The following is a 12,236-nucleotide window of genomic DNA, read 5'->3' on the forward strand; positions in this document are numbered from 1 at the left end:
TGGAATGGCAGATTAGGGTGGAGGTGGGAGAGAAAGAGAGAGAGAGGACGGAAGGAAAAAAAAAAGAAAGGGAGTGCCTGTGATTGGTAAGCTTTGCAAAGGCATCTGCCAGCGGGACTTTAGTGGAATGTGAAACCAAATCATTTACAAGTTAAAGATAGATGCAGAATACATAGCATCTTGAGCCAGGGTTTAAATTCATCTTTCTCTGCCTTGCTTCTTCTAAAGTTCTGTTTTGTTAGCTTTCCCTTGTCCGTTTAAGGACTTTAGTATTTCTTTAAATATAAAACAACTGGATTTATTGGAATTAAGGTGGCATAAGAGATCATGGTACATACTGTAGGGTAAGTAGAAAGCTCTTTTTTTGTGGATACAAATCCTTGTTTTGTACTGTAAGGTCATTGTACTTTTCCTCCTTGTGATTTTGGAGCATTCAGAAGTATGTTTAAAATGAGGTATGCATTTCGGTAATGTTCCTTGTTTGCTCTTTATGATTAACTTGGATTTTATGTTTCAGTGACCTGGAATAATGCAACTTTACTTGTATTGGCATGTTTAATACATCCTGTACTTTTATAATGTCTTTGAATGGTGTTTTCCTATCGGATGTCTTTTCATTCTCCTACTTTACCCTTCATCAACAGGATATACTGTTTGATGGAGCACTGTTTATATTGTTATCTGTAACAAATTATCAGAAGTAAGTAGCTATTTATCATTCATATCTGTCCCTCTATTAATCAGATATGTTGAAGCTCACATAACTTCTTTTACAATCCTGATAAAGTTGTTTTCCTAAGAGCCAAAAAAAGTGCTTTTACTGTCAGAAAGTCAGTGAGGAGCTAGGTGTATTATTCGTTGTGTAGTGAGAACTTGCATTCTGAAAATTTCTTGTAAAACTGATTTTTATTTTTATCAGAACGTGTTAGATGGCAGTACTGTTTTTATAACTTTATTATGCTTAGGTAAAAGGGAACTGCTGGCTTTATCTTTTGTGGCAGCTGACCCAAAAGCAAGCAGAATTCCTTCCATGTAAATCCTGCCCTTAATAGTTGTAGTAAGCTCTTTATAGAGAAATAAAAGTCCTGACAATCTTGTTTACAGAAAGTATACTGTTTTAATGCCACAAGTCAGTCTTGCCTTGCAGAATATACAGAGCTGCACTTGACTAAAATAGTAGTTGAAGAAAATATGAAGTACCTGATGTAGTTTATCCCTTTCCTTGTTGAGTGATTTTGTTTGTATTATCAGTAAATTCACTGGCCTTTTATAAACTTCTTGGCATCTCTTCTGTGAACATGCCTGTCGTGAATGTGTATGAATTTTGTAGCTTGCATTGTTTTCAACAGAGTTAAGTCAAAGTATGTGTGTGTGTTTTTTTGGGGGGGAGGTGGAAACTGCAGACCTTTTCATTTGAATTTGGAGAATGAATAATGGCATACATGGAAGTGCCCTCCACATGAAAATGCTATAACATTTTACACCAGGTAAGGTTAAGTCCCTAGTGTATTTATGGTTTAGTAAGGTCAGGCTCTTGAATTCTGTATTAACTTCTAGTGCTCTAGTTTGTAAACAAAATATCATTTCTTAGCTTCTGAAACAGAAACAAATGGATACAAGTTTGAAATGACGTTTCTGGTATTGCCACAAATTTCCTGTGCCATTTTAGGTAAGTTGTGTAACTGCTTTGTGCCTCTGAAATGAGGGTAATGGTAATGACTTTTTTGCCCCTTTTGTCCATCTCATCCCTTTAGATTGCAAAGTCTTTGTGACAGATTTTCTGTGTCAGTACCGAGCACAATGGAAACCTGTTCTCAAGTGAAACCTCAGGGTTCTGTTGTAATCCTAGCTTAATGTGCCCATAATTAATCCACCCGGAGTATAGGTTGATCCCCCATTTTCAGGTTCAGTTTTAAGAAAAAAAGCTTTTTGTCTGAACATAAGTTGGTAGCTATGGGAAAAGACTCTGAATGGCTATTTTCCTCAAAAAGGGTTATCATGGGAAAATCCAATAAGCAAGCGAAGGTCCTTGAAATCCTAAAGAATTGCACTGAAAAAAATCTGTCTTGGTGCTTCTACTGGATGCACAAAATTCCTGCAGGTACGAAAGTCAAGACTGTCAGCATCTTGGTTACAGGTCAACCCTAAATATGACTGCAATTTGTATAGTTCTTTTTGAGAGTAGACAGGTAGATAAATAATCAGAAAAGACAGTTATAATAGTAAAGGGGGTGTATCCATGGCTGGGGCCGTCATTTTTTCTATGGTTGAAAGAGAGGCTAGTCATTAGATCTGAGTGAAAATTCCTATGCTTTAACGTTTTGTTTTTAGCCTGAATCAGGATGAGAAGTTTAAATATGGATCATTCCCCTATTCCTTAGGAACAAAATATTGCCCAAAATTTTGATTTAGATATACTGTTTTGTTTCAGCTTTTCAAATCACGACACACTGAAATTCCCAACATTGAAATGCATCCTTTTAAAAAAAACCCAACAACAACTCATTTTGCCTCAGCTGAACACCAAACTGCATTTCCATTTTATGGCAGTTTGCCTCATGGGCGTTTTAGTTGAGGACTATAATTCTTCTTTATAAAACAGACTCTGAGGCCAGAATATAGTACCCGAGAAGTACCCACAGTCATGCAACATCCATGATGCACTATACAGCTGGTTCTGGTGAAGGAGTATATTGCATTATGGGAAATGCAGTCTTCCAATAAGTCCAGCCCATAGGAGAGAATGGGAACTTGAGCTTTCATGAGGTAACTATAGGGAAATGCAGCTTAAAGTTGTACTGACTTGAAAGAACTGTTTGGGTCAGTTCAGCAAACATGTTCCAGTATTGATCAAGACCTCCTGAAACCAAAACTTCTTGGGAAAAACAGAATCTTTTTCAATGGAAATTTAATTCCCCTGCAGCCCTCCTCCCGAAACTGTGTTTTCTGTTTCTGTATAATTCCAACGGAAAGTCTACAGAAAGTAGAGCTGATTGGTAAGAACTGGCTGGCTTCTATGTGCCCACTATTGGAAGGAATTAACTGCACATAACTTTAGTTTCAGTTACTAGAAAATTTTACCTTTAGAGCAAAATGATCTGAATTCAACCCTTCAGGTTACCAAACATTGCTTAGCCTCTATGCTGCGAGGCAGAAGGAGAGCCATGAAGTCCAAAGTACCTATGGCATGTTAAAATATAATTCTGTGAATCCCACAATTAGTAACCACTCTTTTAAAACAAGCTGCAGGATAGGAATATGTAAATTCTTCTCTGAGCTCTATTGAGGTTTTCATATTCCCTTCCTTGCCCCACCCATGTCTTTGTTCTGTTTCTTCCATTGGCACCCTGCAACTTTTTTCCAGCTATTCCTTCCAGATTGTCTCAGATCTTTTTATTCCTCCTCTCTCAGGATCACTTTGCTTAGTAGATAAGGAGTTTCTTAGGGATCCATTGACCATGCCTAGTTTCCTGTCATCTTCAAAAATTGATTTGTAGAGGGTGTAAGATTTGCTTTCCAAGGCCCTGAAGAAGATAGAGCACTGTTGCACCTTATGGACTAACTGGTCCAGAGAGGTATGAGGTTTTGTAGACAACAACCTCCTTTGTCCATTCCAAGCATCTGACAAAATAGGTTGTTGCCTACAAAAGCTCCTGTCTCTGTGGTGCCTTAGGGCAGAGTAGCACCTTTGAGATTATCTTCTGCCTCACTTTAGATTAACATGGCTAACCACCTTTGTTTCCAAGACAAGGGTTGCCAACCCTGACTGAAGGTATTCTGGGAGATTTTTTTCCCCAGCATGATATAATGTCATTAATTGTGCTCTTCAACCCTTTCACAATATCAATCTCCTGGATTGCTTTCCATAGTCACTGGGAGATCAGTGCTTATTCTGGTAGACTCCTGGCCAGTCCGGGAGGGTTGGCAACCCTATCCAAGACTCTGATTGGAACCGAACCTCTCTCCTCCCCCCCCACGTTTCTCATTTGTGGGAACGGATGCCTAATAATGCCTCTACTTGTTCTGCTCCCAAGAACCCTCTGCTAAAACAGAAGTTCCTTTAAATTCACAAACTTCTGTTTTTTGAGCTAGTGCCTCATTTACTTTGAAAGGATTATGTATGCAGTGTCTTCTGGGGTTCATTGATCCAGAGAGAGAGTCAGACCTGTGAGCTCAGAAGCATTTCAATCAATTTCCAAATTATGATGCTTGCATCGCTGTCTTTAGAAGCTCTGATTGAGTTTTCTCTAGTTTATGGAATAGTGAGATGGCACCACTGAAATCCCTCAATTTATCAAGTGATATCAGACTTCTGTGCCTGTGGTTATTGCCTCAGTTTCTTTTTTGTACCAAGCGATGAAATACTTGCTGAGCCAGCTATGGACATAAAGTGAATTGATTTAGGGGTAGGACATGGAAATACAATAGAGCATGCCCTTAACAGGATGCTTAAAGTTGAGATTTACTGCAATTATAGTAGGAGAGAGATGCCCTAATTGGCTTAGAACTGGGGAAACAATTTAGCAGTGATATTCTGTGAGGCCAAGTTTTATTCTGTTTTTGTGTCTTGGTTTAGTATACCATCTATATCTGGCAGTAGCAACAAAGTCTTGGAACATATTCAAAGATCCAAGGAAGAGCTAGAAAAGCATTGAAAACATATCAGTATCAACCTATTTATGGATGTTGGTTCCATGGCATTATTGTGATGAATTATACCTCTACTGAAGCAAAATGATTCAGTGGATACTGTGCTAAACAGAATCAGGGATTCTGTTTGTGATGTTCTGCAAGTTGCATAATCTTTGTGCATTTTGGTCATCATAGCAGAAAGAAAATCAAGGGTAAAAAAGTGACATTTTGGCAAATGTAATCAGAATAAAAAATAAAACAGAACAAACCACCCAGCAATGACTTTTTTATTTTCAACAGAAGTAATACAAAATACAAGAGAATCCATCTTGGTTAACCAATCTGCCTTTTAGATATCTATAATCAAGCAAGAAGGAGGACTTGCAGATAAAAATAGTCAATACATTTGTCCTGCCTTACTACATATTTAGCACATAACATTTTAATAAGAACAAATACTTTCTCCTTGTTATTACCTTTTCTGTCTTGAATCCTGCTTGATGACATGCTGCCTTTGCCATTGCACTGGAATGTTCTTGATTCTTGGCAGATAAGCTGGCTGCTTCTCCATATTTTTATATATTTCTCAGTCGGACCTGACTGAGAGAGTTCCCAGAACATTCATTTTAAATCAAAATTTATTGTTATTCCTGGTTTCTATCTCATTCCTTATTTCAGTAAACACATAAGCAAATGGGATCACGATTACATGAAGGTACCCGGGTAACCTTAATTTAGGCAATTCTTAACTTTTGAGTGCTTTGCTCTGCTACCTAAACATTATTTTAATAGCGAGTTTAATATAACTTTTGTCGAGGAAAGAAAAATCTCTGAAGGCAGAGAATTTTTATCATGTGGAACGATATTGGATCATGGTTTTGGTCATCAACAGAGTTCAGACCTTTGTATTTACAACACAGATCTCTGTCGCTTGGAACCCAGCAGTTAGAGCATTCATCAGAGGACAGGAAAGAACAAACAGTTACTCTGTTCCTATTCCTGTACCTGGCTGACACAAGGAGCAATTGCAGAGGAAGTCTTGTTTAGCCCCTGCCGCTCTTGGCTGGAGCATGCTTGATGCTGATGCAATCTTTAAAGAATTTAGCTGCCAAACTCTGAGTATGTGCCACAAGTCTTGAGTATATGTGAGCTGAGATTTTTTTCAAGGCCAAATCTGGACCAGTTTTCACAAGGATGTCCCTGACAACTGTTTCCCCTTTTGGCAAGTTTCAAATTGTTAAGTCGAAGCATGGAGGCACCAGATCTTCTCAACAGAACAGATTTTTTTTTTCAACTGGGACAAAACAACTTCATCCTTGAAAATGGCTGAATTTTTATCTGAAACTTTAAACGATAGGTTTGGCCTGACTTTCATACCTGGCACAGGAATCTTCAGCCCAAATGAATAAAATTTGACAAACAACTGGAAAAAAGGATGTTATAATGGGAAATGACAGGTAGCCATGATTAAAGGAGTCACAAACTTCACTGACTAGAATATATTTTATTCGAGATTTGCAGAAATCAATCATGCCAGTAAAGGAGTTAATAAATAACATTTTGAAAAATAGCTCTTGCTTAATACATATCTATATTTCAAGTATATAAAACAGTATATAAAGGAATAAAGTATATAAAGGAATAAAGTGTTTGACCATTTTTGTTTAAAAGAATTCAGGCATGAGAACTGTAAACCCAAAGCAAAGCTATAGAGATGCTTGAGAGAGACTTTAAAGTCTTTTGTTTTAAAGTCAAAGATTATTTTTACAGTTTCAGTTAAGCTTATGTTAAGATGATGCATTTCCTTGTAAGTCCTTGCATGGCTCCCAGAGGAAGCAAGTCACATGGGGTAACTTCTCTGTGTTGCAAATGGCAGACACTGGGGACTGCTGATGTACTTGGGCACCATATGGTGGTAAGCGTATCCTGAAGCTGATTTCCTTTTGAAATTCAGAATCTCATTAAATAAGGAAACCTCAGGTCAGTATATGTAAGGAAGGATGATCTATCTAAGGCAGTGGTACTCAACTTTTGGCCCCATGGGCCAGATTAGGCCTTGCGCACCTGAATCAGGACCTGCAACAACTCCATCTGCTGTGACCAGGCTCTGGGGCCCCATGCCACTCCCTGGCCCCATGTGCTGGGGTTGGGCCTGGCATCACCCTGTGTGCCTGGTCTACCTTGCAGGGCCACAATCCTGCAGGGCTCCTTATGGAGCCATGGGAAGCCCCATGGGCCAGATGAGAAGGTACTGGGGCCAGATCTTGCCTACAACCTGGGGGTTGGTCTGAGGTAACAGACCATTGAGTTAGTGTGGTCTAAAGGGCCTTGTTACATGCTGCACTATGAGCCACGCAAATGTCAATAAGCTTAATGCTAGTTTGCAGTCACACAATTTGAGCAGCACATCTGTGGGCAGTGACCACACCTTAATGGAACAGGAGCTGGGTAGTGCAGATCAAAAGATAATTTTGCCCTGAAGTGGTGTAACTTTGATCTGCATAACAAGTGCTTTAAGTCACTGAACTCCTGGATTGTCTGCACATTAACATTTTTAAGAGCCCCAGAATTAACATGTAACAAGGTCCTAAGGGACACTGGTTTCTTATCCAGCAGAGCCATGCTGTGGAAAAATGCACCCTAGGCAGCCCCCTCACCCTTCCTAAAGAGCAGAGAGCTGGTCAGAGTGCAAGGCATTCTGGGAATCCTAGCTCTCTAAAGCAACAGCAGAGTTGGTTACTGCTGTGGGGAGGGGGAATCCACCTCATTTTTTGCCATCAAAGTCGAAGTCCAGAGGGCAAAAAAAAATGCTGAATTTGGCAGCAGAAAAATGGGGGTCAGGTTTTTTCCCTCCCCACAACAGCAGCAAATTTCACTACTGCTCTATAAAACTATGATTCCCAGAGTGCCTTGTGCTGTGGCGCACATTGCCTGAGCTGCAGTGCATGTCATAGAGGCAAGCAGAAATCCAAGCAAGGTAAGTAGCCCCAGAGCAAGGCACCCACCCTCAACCCCACTTTAAGCAGCACATACTCTACTCACCCACCCCATGTTACTGGTAGTCAGCAACACACAGGGGAGTGATGTGGCTGGCATCATATTTAGCAATCTTTGACACTCCTGCCTGAATAACCAGGTACCTGTTTACAGCTGGGTTACTGGAGGTGGCTTGTGACAGAAGCCCATTGCAAGGCTTAAACTCTCTTCTCCAGAGCTGTAGTAAGATGCCTTAACAACTCTGCACCTGTACCCCTGTAGTATGCATAAGCCACACATGTATGCTCCTACCTGCCATAAATACTACCTATATGCTAAATGACTGAATGGAGACACAACTTTTAACCATAAAAATAACATTCAAGATGGACACTCCCTTTTGACCAAAAAAGTCTGTATTAGCCAACTGAAATTAAACAAAAAAGAGAATGATTAGACTAGAACACTAAAAAGGAGAAGTTACAGAACTTCCATACCTACTAGGAAATTTAGTGTTGGTTTTATGTGAAATGTACTAAGTCACAACTGTAAAAAAAACAGATACACAAGAAAACATGTTTGAACACATTCCTGTCTTAATTTATTACACTTGCAATTACAAAAAGACAAAAATAGAAATACAATGGGATAGAGATCTTGGCCTTAGTTTTCCTCTTCTGTCCTAAGTTTGTACTCACTGGGTCTTGAGAGAGTATGGGAAAGATGTCTCTAAGCCACTGTTCTCTTTCTGGGACTTAAAATGACCTCAGACATAACTATGACCAGTCTAAAAAGCTGTGCTAGGAAAGGATCCAGAAAAGTGTATTTCACTCTGGCATGGCTGGCCCTACCCTTGGGATGCTTACTTGGTCAGGGGAATCCTTTAGGGCAGCTTTCTGGCTACTGTCTGTACCTTAGCAGTCCAAACAGCCTAACAAGGGTTCAGGACTAATCCCTGTGTTTGTCCTAGTATTTTAGCACTCTTATGTTACTGTAGTGAATGCTCTCGCACTTTCAGTTAGGTGGGTTGTTTGATTTAATATATTTTCCATCTCAAACTTCTATGATCAGATCACTCCTGTCTGTGATAGCTAAGAAATGCACAATTATTCATGACAGTTCCTTGCTACAATTTTTAAGTAAATGGGCTTAATCTCTGATGATTTAGCTGTTTAATATCTATCTCTGAACTAATATATTCTAAGGATCCGGTCCAAAATAGTGAAAGGCAGAAATGTGCACATGGTATTATCCTCTTGGCTGAGATAATACATCAGTCTGCTCATTTTTTCCCTAAAATGGAAACAAACTCCTAGAGTATAAAGCTTCCTGACTACTCAGTATTCATAGCTGTGCATGCAGAGTACCATATCAGGCAGCTAATGTGTTATGTCTATGAGATGCCCAAGCTTTGGGGTAAACCAAGCATAGATTAACCAGCTTTGACTATACCTATTTCACAGGTCATTAATCCTGCCCTTTCTCAGTTGTACACCACTAGAGATGAATGTTAGGATTTCTATTAGGCATAACCACATATGCTGGAGCAAGAAAATAAAAATTGGATTCTTGTCCCTAGAAGAAAAGATTTGTAAAAAGCTTTTTCCATCCTAACCCTTGCTGGTCAAGTACCGCAATGAAAAGGGTAAAGGTTGTTCAAATACTGGCTGAGTCCCTATTTGATTTGAAGTGTTAAGAGCTACAAAAATATAACTTTAAACACAAATCAGGTTCTTTCATGAAATAGCATTACAGAGGAATACTTGACAAAGTATAGAAATATAAACTGGCAACCAAATTCAGAAATGTACCCATGGCACTATGCTGAGAGCTCTTGATATTGGTGAGCCAATATACGTGCATGCATGCACCAACACACGCGCGCGCGCACACACACACACACACACACACACACACGTGCTCTGAGGGGGTGCTTTAATTAGAACGGCTTCGAGAGCTGCTCTAATTAAAGCACCCACAGGGTCTCATATATCACCATCCCCATGCTTCAAAATGGCAGCAGGGGTGTTTTATCTAAAACTAATTGAATGAGCTTTAGATAAAGTGCCCCTGCCAACATTTTGAAGCACAAGGACGCTGATACACGAGACATGGGAGGCTGCTGGAGTGCGGTAATTACCATGCTCCAGCAGACTCAATTAATTGAGTCTGCTCATGTTGGTGCAGCTTTCCTGCACATGTATAGGCACCCTTAGGTTGCAAGTGCTTATTGCGGGGCTAGCTGTCCAGCAGTAGTATGATAGGGCAGAATCCTGCTTGAGCAGGAAGGATACTGCTAAGGCAGCAGGTGTAGCAGGTGTAAGCTGCCCTGGAGGGTAGGCATTAGGAACAAAATGGAAACCCCTGTGGGTGGCTGGGGAGCCATTTGACCAGTAGGGCCAGGACTTGGGAGGCACATAATGTCAGTGCTTGAGGGCAGGCAGCAGTCTGGCTTTGCAGGTGGCATAGATAGGAACTCCTGAGTAGGAAGGCTACAGGCGAGTGACTGACTGATACCTGAACTGTCCTAGGAACTGCAAGAAACATATGGCCTGCAGGAAAGTTAAGACCCAGTGTGTGGAAGATTTTTTTGTTATATAGCTAGTGGGCTTATGTTTATGTTCTAGCTTATACTGGTGGACCGAATGTGGCATAAGGGGTGATGATAATAACACGGTGGGGTGCTTGAGGGGTGCACCATGGTTTAAGCCACGGGAGTGTTGGAGAGGAATGTGGGTGTTTTGAGCCCTGCCAGGGGGACAAGATGAGGGCTGAAGCCCAGAAGCCAGGTCCTGTGTAGTAGGCTAGGGGTTTGGCCAAAGAAAGAGGACCAAAACCCAGATGGCTGATGCCTCAATGGGGGCTCAGAGGCCTGAGGAGGCTTGACATGATAATTGGTAACATCTGTGAGGCGTGGGCATGGGAAGGAGGCCACGAATATCCCTTAAGACAGCAGGTGTCCTGGGGAGCCCACTTAATGCTTGAGGGACAGGTTTGGGATCTGTAGGGTCCAAGAGGGACCTGCTGGCTGAAAGATGGACAGTGGATCACTCTAGGACCCTTTGGTAGCCTCCCTTTTCATAATCCAATTATTCCAACAAAGGTATGGCAGACAAGAGGAAAGGGAGGGTACTCTAGAAGGCAGAACAGGGCAGGAGTTGCATTGTCACCAGGGGGTGTTATGGCCACCCCTTAAGGCCCCATTCTGTTACAATATATATAGTTTATGTTCTAAATTTCTGAGTTCAGATAGCTGAGCTCTAGTGAATCAATGAAGTATACAGGCATTTTAACCATCATTCATAGATACACTCCTAGCTTTAAAATATCGTGAAAGTTAAAAAAAACAAAACAACTCAGGACAGTATTGCATTGTTGGCCAAATATGATTTCTCCTAAGTACGTTTGGACATAAATCACTCAATGATCTAATCATTTGAACCAGATCTTTAGATTTTTAACCGAAATTCTAGCCTTTTGAAGTCAATGGTATATTCGCCACTTTTTTTTTTAAAGCACCAAATTTCATGGTAGAGTGTAATCATACAAACACACATGGTTAGTTTTACTACTGTAAATAGCCCCGCTGATTTCAGGATTAGATTCATGCTCTAAAATCTTAGATGGTGTAATATTTCCGGTGACTACTTACATGTTGCCCCGTGGCTGCTCATAGGGCTATGAGTTTACAACACCTAGTATCATTTAAAGTGAATTCATTCTATTTGTTTTTAAAAAAACCTACAGAACTTTTTATTCATCTTTTGATTGGCTGTTAATGTCCTATTGTAGTTTGCTATTTCAATTTTGGAGTTCTACACTAATATATATGAAGATATGAAAGTGACCAGAACCAAAGCAGTTCCATACCTTAACTGGTATAAAATGATAGAGCTCCATTGACATCAATAGAGCCCCGCTAGTATACATCCACCAGGACCCAAAAGTGAAAGGCAGAAAGCTAAACAGCAGCATGAAGTATGGATTGATTTGTTTAGACTTTTATATTTAGTTTTTAAGTTCCATTTAATATAATTTTGCATTATGAATTTTTTTTAAATGTTTTAATTTTAATTGACAATGACTCTTATTTAGATGGAGTGTTTTTTAATGTTTAACTTGCATTAAATACTTCCCTAGGCAATAATTAAGCCTTTATGGTGACACTCATGCAGTCAGGCCTCAGCTGGTGCAAAGTGTGAATGCCACTGAAAATATTCTAGCATTTGTTACAGTAGTGTGAATCCCAGCATACATTTATTGACTTTAGTAGGGCTACTGCAGGTGTACACTGGTATCTCTCATCAGAATTTGCCCCTTCACTCTACATATTTTAGAGTCAAGGTTCAATGTTAATTTCAGGTGCGTCAGTTTTTATACATGGAATCTGTAAATCTACAACTGCACCCCCATATGCAAGTTTTGTTGCAGGTTTTTCTAACTATGCAATGATCTGTCCTGCTTTGGAGTTGCACACATACGTGAGATTAGAATTAGGCCCATATTACACACATGAATATAAGGTGACAAACGTGGGACCACCAATATATCAGTTGTTAATAGCCATATGCTGTTATCATTGACATTGAGAACATAATTAAATCAGAATGATTTGAAACTGCCATCAG

The 12,236-nt window shown here is 40.0% G+C and overlaps 1 protein-coding gene across 6 annotated transcripts in view; it reads left to right on the forward strand.

The window, feature by feature from the left end:
* DTNA (dystrobrevin alpha) overlaps positions 1–12,236 on the forward strand; it is a 358,606-nt gene that overhangs the window by 44,051 nt on the left and 302,319 nt on the right. For 3 of the 6 annotated variants that reach the window (XM_025201065.1, XM_025201063.1, XM_025201061.1), the window contains exon 1: positions 38–344. The exons of 2 other annotated variants lie outside the window; for them this stretch is intronic. Coding sequence is in view for 1 of the 4 variants with exons in the window: in XM_025201061.1 (XP_025056846.1) it covers positions 328–344 (17 nt within the window). In the remaining 3 variants the exon portion in view is untranslated. Of the gene's footprint in view, positions 1–37; positions 345–1,591; positions 1,670–12,236 lie in introns of those variants that run through there. One more of the 6 variants, XM_025201064.1, reaches the window with a different exon arrangement.

Source organism: Alligator sinensis, unplaced genomic scaffold (assembly GCF_000455745.1).
Source record: "Alligator sinensis unplaced genomic scaffold, ASM45574v1 scaffold615_1, whole genome shotgun sequence".
Lineage (NCBI taxonomy): Eukaryota > Metazoa > Chordata > Crocodylia > Alligatoridae > Alligator > Alligator sinensis.